Source organism: Panthera leo, chromosome E1, assembly GCF_018350215.1.
Source record: "Panthera leo isolate Ple1 chromosome E1, P.leo_Ple1_pat1.1, whole genome shotgun sequence".
Taxonomy (NCBI): Eukaryota; Metazoa; Chordata; class Mammalia; order Carnivora; family Felidae; genus Panthera; species Panthera leo.
Genome location: NC_056692.1, coordinates 27,085,026 through 27,106,037, shown reverse-complemented (window position 1 = coordinate 27,106,037; position 21,012 = coordinate 27,085,026). Strand labels below are relative to the sequence as shown.

Here is a 21,012-nt window from a genome sequence, read left to right as displayed (position 1 = left end):
CTTATGTTGGATTGCCTGTCATCCATATTTTTTAACTTCCTCCTAGTTACTTTTTCAGTTGCATTTACTGATTATCTCAGGCCTTTTTTTGGTGTCGAGAGTTTGATTTTCAGCTGTTAGTGAGAATTCTCAATATTTCTGACTCACCCAAAAATGACTTCTTGGGGGAGGGGTAGAGTTAGAACTGAGCAGTGCTATGCCTCTTTCTTCTCCAGAATCATCATCTTTTCCCCCATTGATTGATGGTTTATGTTTATTACTTTAGGTTATGTTCTTTTCCTTCTCTTTCTCTCCTTCTCTCTCTGTCTCACTCTCAGAAATAGTTCTGGTTTGGAATCTTTTGGGGGGAAGTTGGGACAAGAAATTTTATGAGGAAGTTTCAGTTGGCCTTGACATATGATATGTCATATGCACATATTCTAGGAGTGTTACTCCATTATGAGTATTGAGTGATCTCTTGGTATCTTCATTTCTTGGTAGACTTTGGAGTATCTTTTTTGCCTCTGTGCCAGTGCCCCCCTCCCCCCTTAATAACATCCTAGTACTTTATTACATCCTAATGAAAGTATTCCATTTCCCCTTTCCTTCCTGAAGAGTGAGAATGTGCTTTAAGATATATGTATTTAACTTTTTTCCAAATCTTTATAAACCAACATAAAAGTGGTATGTGTTGGGGTGCCTGGCTGGCTTAGTCGGAAGGGGATGTGACTTTTGATCTTGGGGTCATGAGTTCAAACCTCACATTGGGTGTAGAGATTACTAAAAAAAGTAAACTTAAAAAAAACTTAGTATGTGTTTATCCTTGTGGAATATGGTATTAAAGTGTGTGGGTTAGGCGTACCTGGGGGGCTCGGTTGAGCGTCCGACTTTGGCTCAGGTCATGATCTCAACAGTTTGTGAGATCGAGCCCTGCATGGGGCTCTGCACTGACAGTGCAGACCCTGCTTGGGATTTCTCTCTCTCCCTCCCTCCCTCTCTCTCTGTATCCCTCCCCCAGTTCCACGCACACACACACGCTCTCTCAAAATAAATACATAAGCTTAATAAAAATTAAAGAAAATAAAGTGGATGAAATGTAAATGAAAGAAATGTGAGTCTTGTCAAAACAGCAGTTTCAAGACTTTTTAATTGATTATAGTGAACAAAATGGTAAATGAAACTGAAATTTTGCTTGAACTGAACACTTAAAAATTAGATATTTTTAGAAATGGGTTGATTGAAAAACAGATTTGATTAGAGATAAATATGTTCAGAAAGGATGTTTTTAATTTATGTAAAGTTTTGGGGCACCTGGGTGGCTCAGGCAGTTAAGCATCCACTTCGGCTCAGGTCATGATTTCATGGTTCATGAGTTCAAGCCCTGCGTCAGGCTCTGTGCTGACAGCCCAGAACCTGGAGCCTGCTTCAGATTCTGTGTCTCCCTCTCTCTCCCCCTCCCCTACTCGTGCTTTGTCTCTCTTTCTCTCAAAAATAAATAAACATGTAAAAAAATGTAAACATTTATGTAAATTTTTAGGGTAGTGAGGAATTTTAAAGGTAGAAGGATCTTAATTTATTATTTATATAATGCATTTTTAATTTATCAGTTTATTGGACTTTTTTGAGCACTTTCTATGGTCCAGACATTGTTCTATGTAGTGGGGATATATGTCTTGAACAAAAGAAAGTCCTTGCTTTCATGGAGCTACATTGTAGCAGAATAAATAGACCGTAAATAATGTATAAACATATAACTTGAACTACAAAGTAGTATACAACTCGTTTGAACCATCTGGAAGAAATGAGCTACCTAAATCTAATACCTAAAAAATTATTCTTAACGCTTAAGTTTTTTACCAAAAAACTATAAATCTAAAAGAAGTAGATCTTTTTGGAATTATTTTTGTATTCACCTCAAAACTTCCCCACAGATTTATAAGCTGCCTTTCTAGCACTTTTTTTACTTGTGAAATTAAATTCTGAATAATGTGGAAGAAAAGCAACATTACTTGTTTCAAATTTGTTTGTATGTAAATCTTGGCAAGTCACTTGACCTCTCTGGATTTAGTTTTCTCATCTGTAAAATGAAATGGCTGGCCTAGTTCCATGATTTTAAAAGTGTTCATCTGTGCCACTCCTTTTTTTGTGTGTGTGCACTCCTTTTCTCCCTTATCATAGTAGTTTAGCTTTGGTCTGTTACATATACTGGGAATACATGGATCTTTGAAAGATTTTATTTGAGAACAGGTTTTGTACTTTATTATTTCAAAGCAGGTTTTGTTAAGATTTTCTTGGCTACTGAAAGGAAAACAATTTGAGATTGCTCAGGTAGAAAAGGTGACTTTTCTAAACACATATGGGCATATCTCATGTAAAACTAATACAGCCAGGTGTTTAATTTTTTTTTCTTAAGGTGTATGTATATGTACTTATTGTTCTAATATATAATGTACAATAGTAAATACATATAACAGTTTAAAAAGATGTTATAGAAACTATAGGTAGAAATGCTAATAATTTCTTTTCATACCCCAGTGGATTGACTTGTGTACTCAATGGCATAATCACTCCTAATTTTTGGAAATTATTGAAATACAGTGATCCACTCAGATTCCTTGCTTCGGAGTTCCTTGATCTCTATAGTTTAAGTGATCTTTTTCTTTACCCTACCTCAGCCACCCATTCAGAAGCTTCTATCCTAGACTTTATCATTACCATCATTTCTGATCTCAGTTTTAAACATCTTTCTGATGACTACTTCCTATATTTTTGCCAGACACTCCACTGTTTCTAATTCAACAGGTTTCAGAATGCTTTGACACCTGTCCTTTATCAACTGTCACTTATCTTCTTTCACCCATACTATAATCATTCCCTTGCAAACATACTTAACTCTCTTGTCTTATTTTGTGCTTAACCTTGCAAGAGAGCAAGTCTGGCCAAATCTGTCTGCTACTTATTTTACACCCAGTCCTTTTAAGGCCTGGGAAGTGCCAGGAGCCCAGAAGTACTCTCTTGTCAGCTCTCGTGGCTAATTCATTCTTTTCTCCTTTTAGACTTTCTTCCATGTATATTAACCAGTTCTCTATGGTTCACAAGTTTATTTTTCATCTTTGCCAGAGAGTAGCCTAATCAAATTGGCATCTTTTGGACCTTATTCCAAATTCCAGGAGATTCAGATTGCCCCAGCTTGGGGGGAGATGTTTATCTTTGGTGCCATAAACTATGGCTGGAGGAACAAGGTACAATACTACAAGCGTTACTGCTTGGGTTCATCCTTTAGAATGTATGGCTAAGGGGAAGGAGTGTGGTGTTACTTGCTTAGAGAGGTAGCCATGAGTAATCAGAAAGACTCCCTAAAAAGTAAAAACCACCTAGCTAATCAGTCTTTAAGGCAGAGAGAGGTCCTTAATGTGTCATCCATGGATGGGCTTCAGAGAATCCCTGAACACGCTGAAATTATTTGAAATTTTTGTATGTGTGTATATATGTGTCTTTTAATGGAGAAGAGGGCCACAGTTTTTAAAATATTCTCAAAGGGAACTATGACCTACATAAAAGGACCCTGCTGTAGAGTTTATTTTAGCAATAATAATCTGTGATTTAATGGATCTAGAAATCTTAGCAGCAAGAGGTGAGGAGGCAAAGATAAGTTTTGCTATTTTGAATTCAAGATAATTAAAGAAGTGAAGGAAACGTAACTTTTAATGAAAAGAAGTAAGTTTCTCAAAAGTGGAGTTTGACAAATGCATGTTGTAAATTTACATTTTCTCTTTATGTGTATTTTAGATCAGCAGAGGAGAATATTTTTGCCACCTCCACCTGGAATTAGAAAATGTGTCATATCCACCAATATTTCTGCAACATCTTTGACAATAGATGGAATCAGGTACAACTTTTAAGGTTTCTTTAAAAAAATTTTTTTTTTAATCTTTATTCATCTTTGAGAGATAGAGTGCGAGCAGGGGAGGGGCAGAGAGAGAGGGAGACACAGAATCTGAAGGAGGCTCCAGGCTCTGAGCTGTCAGCACAGAGCCCAATGTGGGGCTCGAACTCATGAACCACGAGATCATGACCTGAGCCAAATTTGGGTGCCCAACTGACTGGGCCACCCAGGTGCCCCTAAGGTTTCTTTTAAAGCTAAGGAAGCCACTTAATTTTGTGTTTCCTCCTCTGTGTCATACACTAATTTCCTTCTCACATACTTGTAATCACCTATCACTTTTTTGTAATTATTGATTGCCATGGTTAGAAAATAGAGTAGGAGATACACAGTATACTTTTAGTATACTTTTTAACTACTTTTATTTGGCAATTTGTAGCTTTCTCTTCCAAAATTTAAGATTATATATACATAATGTTTCACAGGTTTCATTATTCATTAGATAGAAAACCAAAGCTATTTTTATTTATCTCTGCTCATTATCAGCCTATACCTAAGATGATCTGATATTCTTTTCTCATCTGACACTTTCACTTGGTGGAGTAAGTGTTGTATATCCAAGTGTTTATCTGAAGGTACTGTTTCTCACTTTTCACCTTTTAGTGAAATGAACTACAATGTGAGTCTCTTATCTTTTTTTAAAATGTTTTTTATTTTTATTTTTGAGAGAGAGAGAGAGAGAGAGAGAGAGAGCATGAACAGGGGAGGGGCAGAGAGAGAGGGAGACACAGAATCTGAAACAGGCTCCAGGCTCTGAGCTGTCAGCACAGAGCCCAGCGTGGGGCTTGAACCCCTGAACCGCAAGATCATGACCTGAGCCGAAGTTGGATGCTGGTAACCAACTGAGCCACCCAGGTGCCCTGCGAGTCTCTTATTTTTTTATGTAATCAATAATACATCAAATTTTTGATTAAATTTAGTGGAGAAACACTTGGAAAATTTAAATCTAGACTGATGGTTAATGTGAAGTTCTTTTAGACTGTTAACCCACAGCCCTTTTGGATATTTATCTTTAATCTAGTATATTTTACGTCCTTGACTAATATTTTATGTCCTGCTTGCCATAGGAAGGCTGGATGTGAATCTCAAAGATTGTATATATTTCTTTTGGGTAAAATGATCAGATCTGAGAGGCAGTTTAATTTTCTTTGCTTTTCTTCTTTACTTTAAAAATAACGATTTCACTAAGGGCTTAAGAGAGCAGTTGTCTGAAGTAAGTTAACCTCTGCAATTTTCTGTTTCCAGCAATGGCAAAAGTCATTACATAGTGTGTTTTGGAATGTTCCATTAGTGAATGGTAAACCTGCTATTACTCCTAACTTAGTTTTTTACTCGACTTGTTCTCTGTTTAATTGACTTAAATGGTATTGTTGGTCTAGAGGTGACTTTCAGGTTTGTTTTTTAGAGGAGAAATTCACATAATATAAAATTAACAGTTAAAAGTGAATAGTTAGTATTTAGTACTTCTACGATGTTGTACTACAACTAATACTAATTCTTTCTCTTCTAAAACATTTTTATTACCCCCAAATAAAACCCTGTGCCCTTTAAGCAAATTACTCCCCACGCCCTCCTCCATTCTAGCCTTTGGCAACCACCAGTGTATTTTCTATTTTTATGAAATCCTATTCTGGATATTTTATCCATAAGGAGTCATACAATATGTCTTGCTTTCACTCATATGCTTTTGAGAGGTTCATTCACATTGTAGCATGTATCAGCACTTCATTCATTTTTATGGCTGAATAATGTTCCATTACATGTATATACCATAATTTGTTCATCCATTTATCCCTTAATGGCTAATGGACATTTAGGTTATTTCTGCCTTTGGGCTTTTACGAATAGTGCTTCTATGAAAATATGTCTATGAACATTGGTTGAGTACTTGTTTCAGTTCTTTTGGGTATACGCTTAAGAATGCAGTTTCTCGATAATGTGGTAATTCTTTTAAACCTTTAGAGGAAACTTTAAACTGTTTTGCACATTGGCTTAACCACTTTACATTCCCATTAGTGATGTACAGGGTTGCAGTTTCTTGACTTTCAAGTTTTACGTTTAACATAAAAGTCATTATGTAGTTGTTAGTTTGGTAGAAAAGGAGAATACAAAGTGACCAAAATGCAACAAGTCTTTCCTTATTTTCTGAAAACATAACTGTTTTTCATTCCTCTTAGATATGTGGTAGATGGTGGCTTTGTGAAGCAGTTAAATCACAATCCCAGATTAGGGTTGGATATCCTGGAGGTGGTTCCAATTTCAAAGTAAGTCTCTAAAGCTTTTTTATTCAGAGAACAGTTTATTAGATCATTTCTAGCTGGCTTGGGGGTATGATGTTAACTACTTAGGAAACCTGCAGTATGTTTTGGGGACTTTTGTGTTTTGTTTTGTTTTTTCCTTTTAAAGGAGTGAGGCGTTACAGCGAAGTGGTCGAGCTGGCAGGACTTCCTCAGGAAAATGCTTTCGGATCTATAGTAAAGATTTTTGGAACCAGTGTATGCCTGACCATGTGATCCCTGAGATCAAGAGAACTAGTTTGACATCTGTAGTTCTGACCTTAAAGTGCCTTGCCATACACGATGTTATAAGGTATGTAGACAATTTGAAAAAAGAAAAATTTGTTAGGGTGGAGCCAGAATTCTTTTGAAGTATTTGATTCCTATATCACAGCTTTTCACAGTTTACCTAAGCCCAAATAAAAGGCTTCTTTGGGGCACCTGGGTGGCTCAGTCGGTTGAGCGTCCGACTTTGCTCAGGTCATGATCTCACAGCTTGTGAGTTCAAGCCCTGCGTTAGGCTTTGTGTTGACAGCTTGGAGCCTGGAGCCTACTTCAGATTCTGTGCCTCCCTCTCTCTCTCCCCCAACCCACTCTCATTCTGTCTTTGTCTCTCTCAAAAATAAATAAACATTAAAAAAAATTAAAAAAAAAAACTTCTTTGCATTGCTTTCCTGTGATTTGATCCCTTGCTCATATTTTAACGTTGGCTTAATGGGGTGCTTCACACTGAAGTTTATTTGGATCATTTAGTGACCACTGTTTATCTGTAATGAAAGGTATATAATGACCCTTATTCCAATCAGAAAGTGGTTTTCTCATAGCATCTTTTGTATGACTAGCATTGTACCAAGTATTGTGAGAGACAGAATAATACTCGGTAGTAGTATTTTGCTTTCACCAAACTTAAGTTATATTAAGGAAGCAAGATTCAGACACATGAAGCAAACAGTAGAACAACTGTTAAATTACTCAAATGTTAAAACTATATAATCAATTGGTATAGGATGAAATATTGTTGTAGGGGCTTGAAATTTCATATTATATGTGATAGAGGAAATAATGAAGGAAAGTACTGTCTTGCTCTTAATTTTAGTTTTATTTGTCTATGAATGTGAAAGTGTCGGGAACCCTGGGAGGTGACCATGCATTCTGTAAGTTCGTAAGAAGGGAAGTAATTACTAGATATATCCAAATATGTGTTCTATACTCTTGGAAAACCAATTAAAATTTTTTTTGGATAGTGTTAAGACTAGAGATGTTCTAAATGAGAATGTAGATAATTACAAAGAGGAAAGTATATAATATATGAAATTCTAACTGTAATCATGAATGATACCAGTGAGAAAGAAGAATCATCTAAAGAGTTCCATATGGCAAACAGAAAGCTTTCAGATGAGCCCAATTTAAAAACAGTATTCATAGTATTATTTTTGTGAATAATATATAATCACAAAACAGCATACAATCAAGAATAAATATGTATTAGAAAGATAGGAATAATATCAAGAGTGGCATGTAATCAAGAATAAATGTATGTTAGAAAAATAGGAATAATAATTACCTAATAACTTCTGCACTGAGTTATTTTTCCATCTTAAGTTTTAAGACTAGAATGTACTAAAAGTCCCCAAAATGCAAGAGACAAAAAAAAAAAAAAAATTCTCTTTCCTCTCTCCCTTTTTTAAAAAAAAAGATTTTGTTTTTAAGTAATCTCTACACCTAACCTGGGGTTTAACTCACAACCCTGAGATCAAGAGTCACATGCTACACTGACTGAGCCAGCCGGGCACCCCTCTCCTCTCTCTTTTTAATGTGTATAGAAATAGAACCAGTATTTGGGATAGATGTTATAGTACTCATAGATGACAGAAAGAAAATGGAGCTTTTCATCTATTGCTTCTTTTTTCTCCATTATCAAGAATGTTTTTAAAACATGAAAGATGAACACAAGTCTAAATAAAAAGGAATTGATGACCAAGATGGATTAAGAAATGAGATAAAACCTAATGACTATAAATGAGTGTCTTGAGGCTTTAGGAATTATTTCCATGGCACTAAAATAACTTGTAGGTTTTGGGTTATCTATGAGAAATTATACAGAACAGGTTGCCAGAAAATTGTGAGAAATACAAATGTCTTGATTTTTTCATTTAGGAAAAGGGCAGAATCTGTAAACAACTGCCCAGTGTGCTTGAAATTGGTCTTAGCAAATTCTAGCATATTTTTATTAGAAAATGTTTTTAGAGAATTTAATGGTGATTTATAGTAATCAGTATGAATCAAAATGGTTCACAAAGAATATGTCATAATAAACCATTTCCTTTTCAGTTTGAATACAGGACTGTTCACATAATGGGTGCACTATAAGTATTTATTGAATGATAACCTAATGTCTCTTGTTTTCTACACAGTATTTAATAAGATTACATTTGACATCTTTGTGAATAAGGTGATAGGACTGCTGAATAGAGTAGTTGCCAAAGAGCCAAATTCAGAAAGTATTGATTAATTGTGTAGTATATCCTAGATGGAGGATGTGCTGATAGTAAACTGAATTTTGCTCTTTCTTCATAAGCATTTTAAATGCCAGTATTAAGTAAAGATATTGAAGTCATGATTATCAGATTTCTGGAAAATGTCTTGATATCTAATCAATGATTAAAACTGGAAGGTTTAGAATGATCTCACAGGTCAAATCAACAAGGCAAAAGTCTGAAAGGTTACATCTTATATCCTGTGTTTTGGTTGTACATTAAGGAAATTCATGTGGAAAAGATCTAAAATGATCAGATCACCACAACTCAATATGAGCTTGCAATTATTAATTCTGTTTAGAAAACAAGAAAAAATTTCTGCTGGCGTAGACTTTGGTTATGTTAATAGACTGCAAAGTTCAAATGACTGGAATTATAGCATTCCTGTTCTGTGTTGGTCGCTCTACCTTTGGAGTTCAGTTTTGGATATTACCACATTTTATGAGGAGTTTGACAAACTAGAGTGTTTCTAAAAGATAGTAATTAGGTATAGTGGGTCTCTTGGAAAGCAAATAATACAAGGAGTGCTTGACAGAATTGGTAATTGGTATAATCAAGGGAGAAAAATAATGGTAGTTTTTACAAATCTGAAAGGGCTCTTCTACAGAAGAAACAGATGACTGGTTTGGTACTGCTCTAGGACAGGGGTCGAAAACTATGGTCCAGGCTCACTGGCTGTTTTTGTAAAGAAAGTTTTATTGGAACACAGCCATGTCTGTTCATTCATGTATGGCTGCTTTCACTACAATAGCAGAATTGAATAATTGTGACAGAGACCATATGGCCTGCAGAACCTAAAATATTTACTATCTGGCCTTTTACAGAAAGTGTTTGCCGACTCTTGCTCTAGAAGATGCCAGGACTTGTTGGTACAAGTTGTAGGAAAACTGACTGTAGAACAGTCTACAAGATTTTTGTTTATTTGTTTTTAAATAGAGCTGTGAATCCTGGAATGGACTTTTGTGTAAGGTATTGGACCTTTTGTCCTTTGTTGGACCTTTTTCAAGGTGAGAAATTGGAGTAGATGATTTACCATCTCAAGACTTATAGTGGAAAAAGTAATCTAGTGCAGATAGCATTAAGCAATTATTGTTCTAATTAAAACGAACAAATGTATATATGTAATACATATATTCATGTTTGGTTATATGCCACCCTTGTGAATGTGATTGTCTTATGTTCATTAATGGTATTGTGGTTATGTAAGAGATTGTCTTTTATTTTCAGAGGATGCATGCTGAAGTATTTTGGGAGTGAATTGGCATTGTATTTGCAACTTGTTTTCAGATAGTTCAGGAGAAAATAAGAATATACACACAGCAAATATAGTAAAATTAATCAAATATATTTACCATTTTATTAAAAAACATGTTCAAGTGCTCTTAAACAACTTGTAATGTTTGGCCACTTTCAATTAATTTTCTCCACTGGTTTATAAAACTGTAATAAAAATTGTGGGCTAAAGAACAGAGTAGATTTGACATTGACTATGAAGAATGGGGCAGGGTTAAGATAAACAGAGAAGAATGGTGAGTGTTCCAGCTAAGGGGGAATCAAAAAGAAGTGTTTCTTGAATTTAAAGGAAGAGTGTGATTCAGAAAAAATAATTTCCTCTGCTGAATCTGGTTATGATCATAGAATGCTTAGGAAAAAGAAAGAGAGCTTGAAAAATAGGAGAAGTAAAACCTTATAAAGAAATTTTCGAGTCTGTATGAAATCTTAATCATGGTCAGGGAATGGAATCTTATTTCATATCTCATTTAAACACACAGGTTTCCCTATTTGGATCCACCTAATGAGAGGCTTATTTTGGAAGCTCTTAAACAACTTTACCAGTGTGATGCTATTGACAGGTAAAACAACAACAACAACAAAAATTAAACCACAGCAGATGTTAATCTCTTTCTGTTTTATTTTATTTTATTTTATTTTATTTTATTTTATTTTATTTTATTTTATCTTAATTTTTAATTTTTATTTTAAGTAAACTCTGTGCCACATATGGAGCTCAAACAACCCCATGATTAAGAGTCATACGCTCTATTGACTGAGCCAGCCAGGCACTGCAATCTCCTTTTAAAATAGGGTTCCTAATAGTTTCTTTTATCAGCAGAAAATGATTTGTTTGAATTGAATGGATTGCTTTACCTGAAATTAGAATTTTCCCTCAGTTTTTCTTTGCCACAATTCTGAATTTAAAAATTATATGATAAAGGTCTCTGGGTGGTTCAGTCGGTTAAGCATCTGATTCTTGATCTCAGCTCAGGTCTTGATCTCAGGGTTGTGAGTTCAAGTCCCTTGCTGGGCTGTATGCAGGGTGTGAAGCCTACTTAAATAAACAAATGAATAAAAATTTTATGATAAAATTATGTTTATATTTAGTATTATTTAACAGGTAATTTTTGAGTGTCATTTCAGTGCCAGGCATTAATCTGGGTACATCAAAATAATAACAGAGCCAGAGTCCTTGTTCTCATGATTGTGTAATGGGGAAATTTTTGGTAATTATCATTCTCTCATTTCTTTAAGGACATCATCCTCTATGCCTCTGTACCGATTTGTATGGTCTTTTACCATACTACTTTATTCTGTCTCATTGTTTAGTTTTTTGGATGTATTGGCCTTCCAAAGCAGGGAATTTATCGTCTTTATGTTTCTTTTATCAATGACCAGTGTATCATATTTCTTGTATTGAATTGAATTTCTGGAGTTGATTTAAGGTAATATAAATTATATCTGATTTATTCTGAATGATGAACATTTCATTTGTACTCTCCCAAGGTAGAAAGACTTAAGAACCTTTTCTTTCTATTAAGGAGTGGCCATGTGACCAGATTGGGTTTGTCTATGGTGGAATTTCCTCTCCCTCCACATCTGACATGTGCAGTAATCAAGGCTGCTTCTCTAGATTGTGAAGATCTACTACTTCCAATAGCAGCAATGTTGTCTGTGGAAAATGTCTTCATTAGACCTGGTAAGAAGTTTATTGGTGAGTTTTTAAAAAATTAATGGGCTTTATTTTTTAGACCAGTTTTAGGTTTACAGAAAAATTAAGGGTAAGTAGAGACATTTTCCTCATTATTAACATCTTTCATTAGTGTGGTACATTTGTTATTGATGAACCAGTATTGATACATTATCATTAACTAAAAGGATCACTGTATTGTATATTCTTTGAGTTTTGACAAATCTGTAATGACACATTTCCACCATTACAATAATATACTAACTGATTTTACTGCCCTAAATATCTCTTGTGTTCCACCTGTTCATCCCTACATACCTTACCCCAAACTCTCGCAATCACTGATCTTTTTACATCTCCATAGTTTTGCCTTTTCCAGAATGCCAGGTAGTTGGAATCATACAGTACGAAGCCTTTTCAGACTGTCTTCTGTAGCTTAGCAATGTGCATTTAAGGTTCCTTGTCTTTTTGTGGCATAATAGCTCATTTCTTTGTTGCTGAACAATGTTCCATTTTATGGAATTTATCTTTTCACGTGTTGAAGGACATCTTGGTGGCTTTTAAGTTTTGGCAGTTATGAACAAAGCTGCTGTAAATGTCCATGCGCAGGTTTTTGTGTTGACATTGGATTTCAATTCACTGCTGAGTTATAGTATAATAATATGTTTATATCTGTAAGAAACTGCTAAACTCTCTTCCAAAGTGTCTGTACCGTTTTGTATTCTGACCAGCCATGAGTCTGAGAATTGCTCTTTCTTCACATCCTCACCAGCATATGGTGTTGTCAGTGTTTTGGATTTTGGCCATTCTAATAGGTGTGTAGTGATATCTTGTTATTTTTTTAATTTTTTTAAATTTAAAAAAAAAATTTTTTTAATGTTTATTTATTTTTGAGAGAGAGAGAGACAGAGCATGAGCAGGGGAGGAGCAGAAAGAGAGGGAGACACAGAATCTGAAACAGGCTCCAGGCTCTGAGCTGTCAGCACAGAGCCCTATGCGGGGCTCGAACTCACAAACTGAGATCATGACCTGAGCTGAAGCCAGACGCTCAACCGACTGAGCTACCCAGGCGCCCCTGTATCTTGTTATTTTAACTTGGAGATCCCTGATGACATATGATGCTAACCATCTTTTTATATGCTTATTTGCCATTTGTATCTTTTTGGTGAGGTATCCATTTAGATTTTTAAATTTTATTTTTAAGTAATTCACTTTGGCTCAGTAATTTGACCTGAGCCAAAGTGGGACGCTTAACCAACTGAGCCACCCAAGCGCCACCAACCCCCTCAGGTCTTTTTAAATCAGGTTGTTTATTTTCTTATTGTTGAGTTTTAAGAGTTCTTGGTATATTTTGGAAAACAGTCCTTTATCAGGTATATCTTTTGCAACTATTTTCTCCCATTCTGTGGTTTTTCCTCTCATTCTTTTGACATGGTCTTTCACAGAGCAGAAGCTTTTAATTTTAATGAAGTCCAGTTTTCATTTACTTCTTTCATGGGTCATGCCTTTGCTGTTACATTTGAAAAGTCATCACTATACTCAATGTCCTTTAGATTTCCTCCTATGTTATCTTCTAGGAATTGGATATCCATTTGTTCCAGCCCCATTTTTCAAAAGGCTATCCTTTTTCCATTGAAAAGCTTTTCCCCCTCGTCAAAGATCATTTAACTGTACTTGTGTGGGTATATTTCTGGGACCTGTATTCTGTTCCATTCATCTCTTTTTCTATTCTGTCAATACCACACTGTCTTGATTATTAGAGCTTTATAGTAACTCTTAAAGTTGGATAGGGTCAGTTCTTGGCCTTTGCTCCTCCCCTTCAACACTGGGTCTTTTCCCTTCCTACATAAACTTTACAGCCAGTTTGTTGATATCCATAACATAAGTTGCTGGGACTTTATTTGGAATTATGTTGAATCTATACATCAGGTTGGAAAGAACCGACATCTTGACAGTATTGAGCCTGCTTATCCATGTACATGAAGTACCTCTCCATTTATTTATATTCTCCAATAATTCACTGGGCGGTTTTTATTACCATATATTTAGCTCTATGAGACATGAAACTGAGGATAAACGAATTTTACATTTTGTTATCCTTTAACTTAGTTGTTTGAAATAGAGAGTTATAATGTTCTTGGCTGAGAGTCCTTTCACTGGTAAAGAAAGATAGTATGGTGGACCTTTGCCCTGTTATAGTACATTAGTAATACATTAACTTTTTTTCCCCCTAGAAACAAAAGAAATCGAAGTTCAGCCCTTGTACTCTAAGAGAATTGTTTTGAAGTTTCCATGCCTTTAAACTTCTGCTTATTTCCTTTCTTGGTGTGGGACACAACTTACTTCATCCCATGTCAGCTTTACTTTCTTCTAATGGGGGGAAATCACAATTTATTTTCAAATTTAAACGTTTATTTATTATTAAGAGACAGAGACAGAGCATGAGCATGGCAGGGGCAGAGAGAGGGGGAGACACAGAATCCGAAGCAGGCTCCAGGCTCTGAGCCCGACGCGGGGTTCGAACCCACAAACCACGAGAGATCATGACCTGAGCCGAAGTCGGACGCTCAACCGACTGAGCCACCCAGGCACCACCAATTTTTTTTTTAATGTTTATTTTTGAGAGACAGAGCGTGAGCTGGGGAGGGGCAGAGAGAGAGAGAGAGAGAGAGAGAGAGAGAGAGAGAGGGAGACCCAGAATCTGAAGCAGACTTCAGCTCTGAGCTGTCAGCACAGAGTCAGATGTGGGGCTCGAACCCATGAGCCATGAGTTCATGACCTGAGCCGAAGTCAGACATTTAACCAACTGACCCACCTAGGCGCCCCTCAAAGGAATTTCTGAGTAGACAGTATATCTTGCCTACAGCCTAGACTAACAATAGTGTGTACTATCATCCTGGTGTTATCCCTTTATAGACTGTGAGCGTTTGGTCCAGATTGGTTTGTTATTGCCAAGATTGTAATGGAGGATATATTTTTCTATAAAAATACTCTGGTTTAATCAGTGTGCTGCCTCTCCCAAGTAGATTGTAGTCTTAAGTGTCAGAATTTTGGTTCTAGTAATACCACTAGCTACAGTAGTTTTTTTCTGGTAAATACCATATGTAATAAATAAGGTTGGGTTGTGGGTTGGTGGATGGGTGAAATTAGTAAAGGGAACTAAGAGAAATGAACTTGTAGTTACCAAATAAATAAGTCATGGAGATGAAAAGTACAGCATAGGGAAAATAGTCAATAATACTCTAATAATGTTTTGTAGTAACTACACTTACATTGAGTATTATATAAAATTGTCGAATCGCTATATTGTACACCTGAACCTGTAATATAACATTGTATGTCAACTATCCTTTAATAACAAACTTAAAAAATAAGTAAATAAATAAATAAGTTTGGCTATTTTTCAAAGCTAAAAATACTCCTAAAAACTATTGCAGGAGTATTGAAGTAGGAGTCAAGAGATCAGAGTTCTAACTTGACTCCACTGCAGTCTAATTATCTATTGGCCTAGTTTTTCTGGACTTCATTTTTCATTTGTGAAACCGGGGAATTAGATTAGATTAGGGTGATCCAGTCTAAGGCCAGAAAAAGGAATTGGTTTTCCTCATTGGAATATTTAAATAGATAATACCAGTCTCGTGTTAGCTCTTTTTTATTACCTTTTTTATTGTAATACAATTTCAAATTTACAGAGATGTTGAAAGAATAGTAGAGGAATTCCTTTATACCTTTTACCTAGTTTTAGCAGTTTTTAACATTTTGCTGCATTTGCTTTATTATTTTTTTTCTCTTTCTCTCTTGATGTACATATATGCATTTTCTTTCTTTCTTGTTTGAATCATTTGGGAACATTGCTTTCTCTTACCACAAAATATTTATATATATGTATATGTTTACTAAGAATAAAGGCAATCTCTTATTTAACCATAGAACATTTATCAAAAATAGGAAATTTAACAGTGATATAATACTATTATCTAGTCCAGAGTCCATATTCAAATTGTCCATTTTCCCTAGAATATACAAAAGTAGTTTTAAAATTCCTTAGGTATACCATTCTTTGTTTACAGTTTTTGTGTTGTTTTTTTTTAATGTTTGTTTATTTTGAGAGAGAGAGAGAGAGAGAGACAGCATGAGTGGGGCAGGGACAGAGAGAGAGGGAGACAGAGAATCCCAAGCAGGCTCTGCAGTGGGGCTCGAACTCTCGAGTTGTGAGATCATGACCTGAATTGAAACCAAGAGTCAGATGCTTAACCGACTAAGCTACCCAGGTGCCCCTACAGTTTTGGGGGTTTTTTTTAAGGTAAAGTTTATATGTAGTGAAACATAAATCTTACATGTATAATTCAATTAATTTTTCAAAGTGCACATACCATATAACCCACACCCCTGTCAAGATATGGAACAGTTGTATCACTCCAGAAAACTTCCTCAATGCCCCTTCCCAGTCAGATGCTACCCTACCTTCCCTCAGTGAGTCATTCCTCTATCTTTTTTTTTTTTTTTTTTTTAGATTTGGCTTTTGTAAAACTTTGTATAAATAGAATTATACAATATGTACTTTTCTGTGTTTGGCTTCTTTTGCTCAGCATCATGCATGTGAGATTCATCCATGTATTTAATCAGTGCTTTGTTCTTTGTATTGAGTAGTAATTCCACTGTATGAACATATTACATTTAGTTTTTATCTATTACCCTATTGATAGACATTTGAATTGTTTCTTATTTGGTGCTGTTTATAAATAGAACTGTTTTGAACATTCCTCTGCAGGTCTTTTGTAGATGTATATTTTTATTTCTCTTAGGTAACTACCTAGGAACAAATTGCTGCATTATTGAGTAGGTGTGTGTTTAACTTTAAGAATTACTGGAGTGGCACCTGGGTGGCTCAGTTGATTAAGCATCCGACTTTGGCTCAGGTCATGATCTCACAGTTTGTGGGTTTGAGCCCTGCATCCGGCTCTGTGCTGACAGCTCGGAGCCTGGAGCCTGCTTTGGGTTCTGTGTTTCCCTCTCTCTCTGTTCCTCCCCTGCACGCTTGTTCTCTCTTTCTCTTTCTCTCAAAAATAAATAAAACATTTAAAAAAATTATAAAAAAAGAAAAAAGAAATTGCTGGGGCACCTGGGTGGCTCAGTTGGTTTAAGTGTCTCTCTCTCTTTTTTTTTTAAATGTTTATTTATTTTTGAGATAGGGACATAGTGCGAGTAGGGGAGGAGCAGAGAGAGGGGGAGACACAGAATCTGAAGCAGGCTCTGGGCTCTGAGCTGTCAGCACAGAGCCTGATGCGGGGCTCAAACTCATGAACCATGAGATCATGACCTAAGTCGAAGTTCGATGTTTAACGGACTGAGCCACCCAGGTGCCCCTAGGAATCCGACTCTTAATCTCAGTTCAGGTCCTGATCTCAGGGTTGTGAATTCAAGCTCTAGGTTTGCTCCATGGAAACAAAAACAAACAAAATTGCCAACCCTTTTCCCAAAATGGCTATACCATTTTAAAATTCCATCAGCAATGATAGTGCAATTTGCACCACATGTCTTCCTCAATGTTTGATATTGCCACTTTATTTTTTACATTCTATTATGTATTGGTGATCCTTATGGTTTAATTTGCATTTTCTTGGTAACTAATATTTTTGAGCACTTAATCATGATTGTTGGCCATTTATCTGTCTTCCTCTGTGAATTATCTGTTAACATCTTTTATCCATGTTGTAATTTATAAAAAGATTTTGGGATCGCCTGGGTGGCTCAGTCGGTTAAGCATCTGACTTCAGCTCGGGTCATGATATCACAGTTTGTGAGTTCACCATTGGGCTCTGCTGATGGTGTGGAGTCTGCTTGGGATGCTTTCTCTCTCCCTCTCTCGCTGGTTCTTCTGTGCTCCCTATCTCCTCAAAATAAATAAATAAATTTAAAAATTATTTTTGGAATCTGAGAGTTTTTAACTTACTCTGGATACAAGTTATTTGGTATGTATGAATTGCACATAGTTTTTCCCACTCGGTGGGTTTTCTGTTTGCTTTCTGAACAGTATGTTTTGATGAGGGAGCTTTTGAATTTTGTTAAAGTTTAATATATCAATTACTATATTTTTGTAGTTATTGCTTTCTGAATGCTAAGAGATCTGGAAAAAAACTGGAAAAGCTTTACAGTTTTTAGCTTTTAACTTTAGTACAGTGATCCATCTGAAATTAAGTTTTATATATGGCATGAGGTAGAGGTCTAGGTTACTTTTTTTCTCTGTGAATATCCACTTACTCTAGCACGTTTACTGAGAAGATTTCTTTCCCCCATTGAACTGCGTTGGCACCTTTGTGGAAAATCTATGGACTGTATATATATGAGCCTATTTCTGGACTTTATTTTATTCCATTGATTTGTCTGTCCTTATGTCAGTGCCACCTTGTATTGACTACATAGCTTTATGATACATTTTGAAATCAGGTATTACAAGTCTTTCGACACTGTGTTTCTTTTTTGATACCACTGTGGTTATTCTATATTCCTTGTATTTCTGTATAAACTTTAGAATCAATGTATCAGCTTTTTCAAGAAAAGCGTGCTAGAATTTTGATAGGGATTATGTTGAACTCTTTATTCTTCTGCTTAACATGTCTTTCCTGTGGGGATTATAATATACATCTTTAATCACAGTTTACTCAATGAATATTGCTTCGTGTGAAATATAGGAAACCTTGCAACAATTTAGTTCCATTTACTCCTCCATGGTGTGTGCAATTGTTGTCATATACATTAAAACATAGGAAGTTTTAAAGGAAATATTGTAATACTGTATTTGGGGTTTGTAATATACATAAACAAGAAAGGATGAAAAATTAAGTCTATTCCAGAACTGGATGTAGAAGTCCAGGTATTGGTTTTAAAATTTTTATTTCTAATCTTCTGTCTCAGAAGATTGTTGACTCAAGTTCTTAGCTTTTTAGGTTTTTCAGGTCTTAAATTTTAACTATGTGTGTGTGTGGTTTTTTGTTTTGTTTTGTTTTTAATCAAGTCCTTAAGTTCGTTTTTGGTATCTCAAAGGCCTTTATTTGGGACCTACACTTTAGCAAAACATTATTTGAAAGTGAATTATATTTGTAGGCACTCAAGGAAATGAGAGACTTCCCTTTGTGATCCTAATACTCGGTCTTAGATATCTGTGGACATAAATCTAACTCTTTAGACTATTCAGAGATTATAACCAATAAGAATATGTCTTAGAGTCTGTGCTTTGATTTGGTACTATATTTTTTATTAAGTCTTGCCTTTGTGAAGCGCTTGATGTTGGTCATGTAAATGGATATGAAACATGAATGACCCTGAAAGTACTAAGGTATCTCAGAGATTTATCAGTGTTTCTAAATTCCACAGAATGAAAATGTAGCTATAAAGCAGTGACCTTTTCTATTGTTATGTCAGACACAGGATTGAGGTTTTTTCCCCATAAATACTGACCTACGCCTCTTTTTTCAAAAATAGGGGCGCCTGGGTGGCTCAGTCAGTTGAGCATCCAGCTCTTGGTTTTCACTTGGGTCATGATCTTGCAGTTTGTGGGTTCGAGCCCTACATTGGGCTCCATGCTGGCAGCACAGAGCCCTCTATCTCTGCCCCTACTCCCCGCACATACACTCTCTCTCTCAAAATAGATAAATTTAAAAAATAGATAATACATATACATGAGTTGTTATTGTCAAATATATTTCTATGTTATAGGCCCAACAACACAATTTTTTTTAAGTTTATTTACACAGGGCTCAAACATATGAAATCGTGAGATTCTGACCTGCACTGAAACTAAAAGTCTGGTGCTTAACCGATGGAACTACCCAGGCGCCCCCAAACAACACAATTTTATAGATAATGTTTCATGCAATTTCTTTTTAAATCACATAAGGGGATATGATAGAAGAAATAATTATATTCTCTTTTTTACATACCTACATACTTAATCAATGCTCTTTTTCAGTGTCATTCAAATTATTGTCTAATGTCACTTCCTTTCAGTCTGATTACCTTCCTTTATTATTTCCAGTAAGTCAGGTATTACCACAATGTATTCTTTCAGGTTTTGCTATCTGGGAATGTTTTTATTTTGCCTTCATTTTGAAAGATTGTTTTACTGGATGTAGGATTCTTAGTTGACAGTTTCTTTCAACACTATGAATATATCAACCCACAGTCTTCCAGCATCTATCACTTCTAATGAGAAGTCCTTTGTTAATTTTATTGGCTTTCTCTTGTGTATAATAAGTCATTTTTCTTTAGCTATTCTCAGTATTTTGGCTATTATGTGTTGATGGATCTTTTTTCTTTTATCCTACTTGGGGTTCGTTACTGTTCCTCAGTGTGTAGATTAATGTTTTTCATCAGATTTTGGAATTTTTCTACCATCATTTCATTAACTTTTTTTCTGCCTCTTTCTCTTCTTTCCTTCTGACAGTCCATTATACATCATTTCTCTGAGACTGCTCATCTTTCATCATTCTTTTTTTCTCTGTTCTTTGGTTTGCATACTCTCTCTTGATGTATATTTTGCTGATTCTTCTGCCAGCCCTCGCTGCTATTGAGAGTCAGCTACTCAGCTACTAGTTGGTTGGAGGTTGTACTTAAGACTTAAGCTAGTGATGTTTTTACCCTTTACTTTTGGATCTGTGTTGTGTGGTCTGGAGACTGTTTTCATAGTTCAGAGAGTTAATGAGTTTCTCCTGTGTTCAGCCATAGACCAGAGGTGCAGATGTTGCCTTTCCTTTTGCTTCTCAGAAGGTAAAACCTTGGGCATCTACATAGTCTTTTAGAATATCAGGACAACAATGGGTTTAGTAGGTTCTCTGATTTTTCTGTTAAGATTTGGCCTATCTGCCTAATTTTTTGTTAGTCTGCCTCAAATGGTAACAGATTAAGCTATTAGTCTCCACTGATTGCTTGCTGATTGCTCTGTTTTTGACAGTGTTCTTGGGGCATAAATTGCTCCAAAGTCTAGTCCAGATAAAGTTACCCCTCCACCTTGGCAGGGACAAATTATTGCTGGTTTTTAACAGTGCTTATCTCCATCCTCTCCTGGGAAGAACCTCTGTGCTGTGGAGCAGGAGCTGGGAGTAGATTGGGAATCTACTATTCACTGGCTGCCCCACCAGGATCCTCTCTATAGAGCAGAAGCTTGAAATGAGAGGTGGTGGGAACTGTTGCTTCACTTACCACCTCTGCCCAGTATACATCTTCTTCAGCACAAAGCTTGGTGAGATGGCCTCTGCAGATATTTACCAGCTGCCAAAAAACCCCAACAACCCAGAAACCTGGAATAGCTCTAGA

General features: G+C 35.8%; 1 protein-coding gene across 1 annotated transcript in view; it reads left to right on the top strand.

The window, feature by feature from the left end:
- The window catches only part of DHX40 (DEAH-box helicase 40), a 46,421-nt gene that overhangs the window by 12,624 nt on the left and 12,785 nt on the right, over positions 1-21,012 (top strand). The window contains exons 8-12 of the mRNA XM_042917180.1: positions 3,769-3,868; positions 6,100-6,186; positions 6,329-6,511; positions 10,508-10,588; positions 11,552-11,709. Of these exons, the coding sequence (XP_042773114.1) occupies positions 3,769-3,868; positions 6,100-6,186; positions 6,329-6,511; positions 10,508-10,588; positions 11,552-11,709 (609 nt within the window). The remainder of the gene's footprint in view (positions 1-3,768; positions 3,869-6,099; positions 6,187-6,328; positions 6,512-10,507; positions 10,589-11,551; positions 11,710-21,012) is intronic.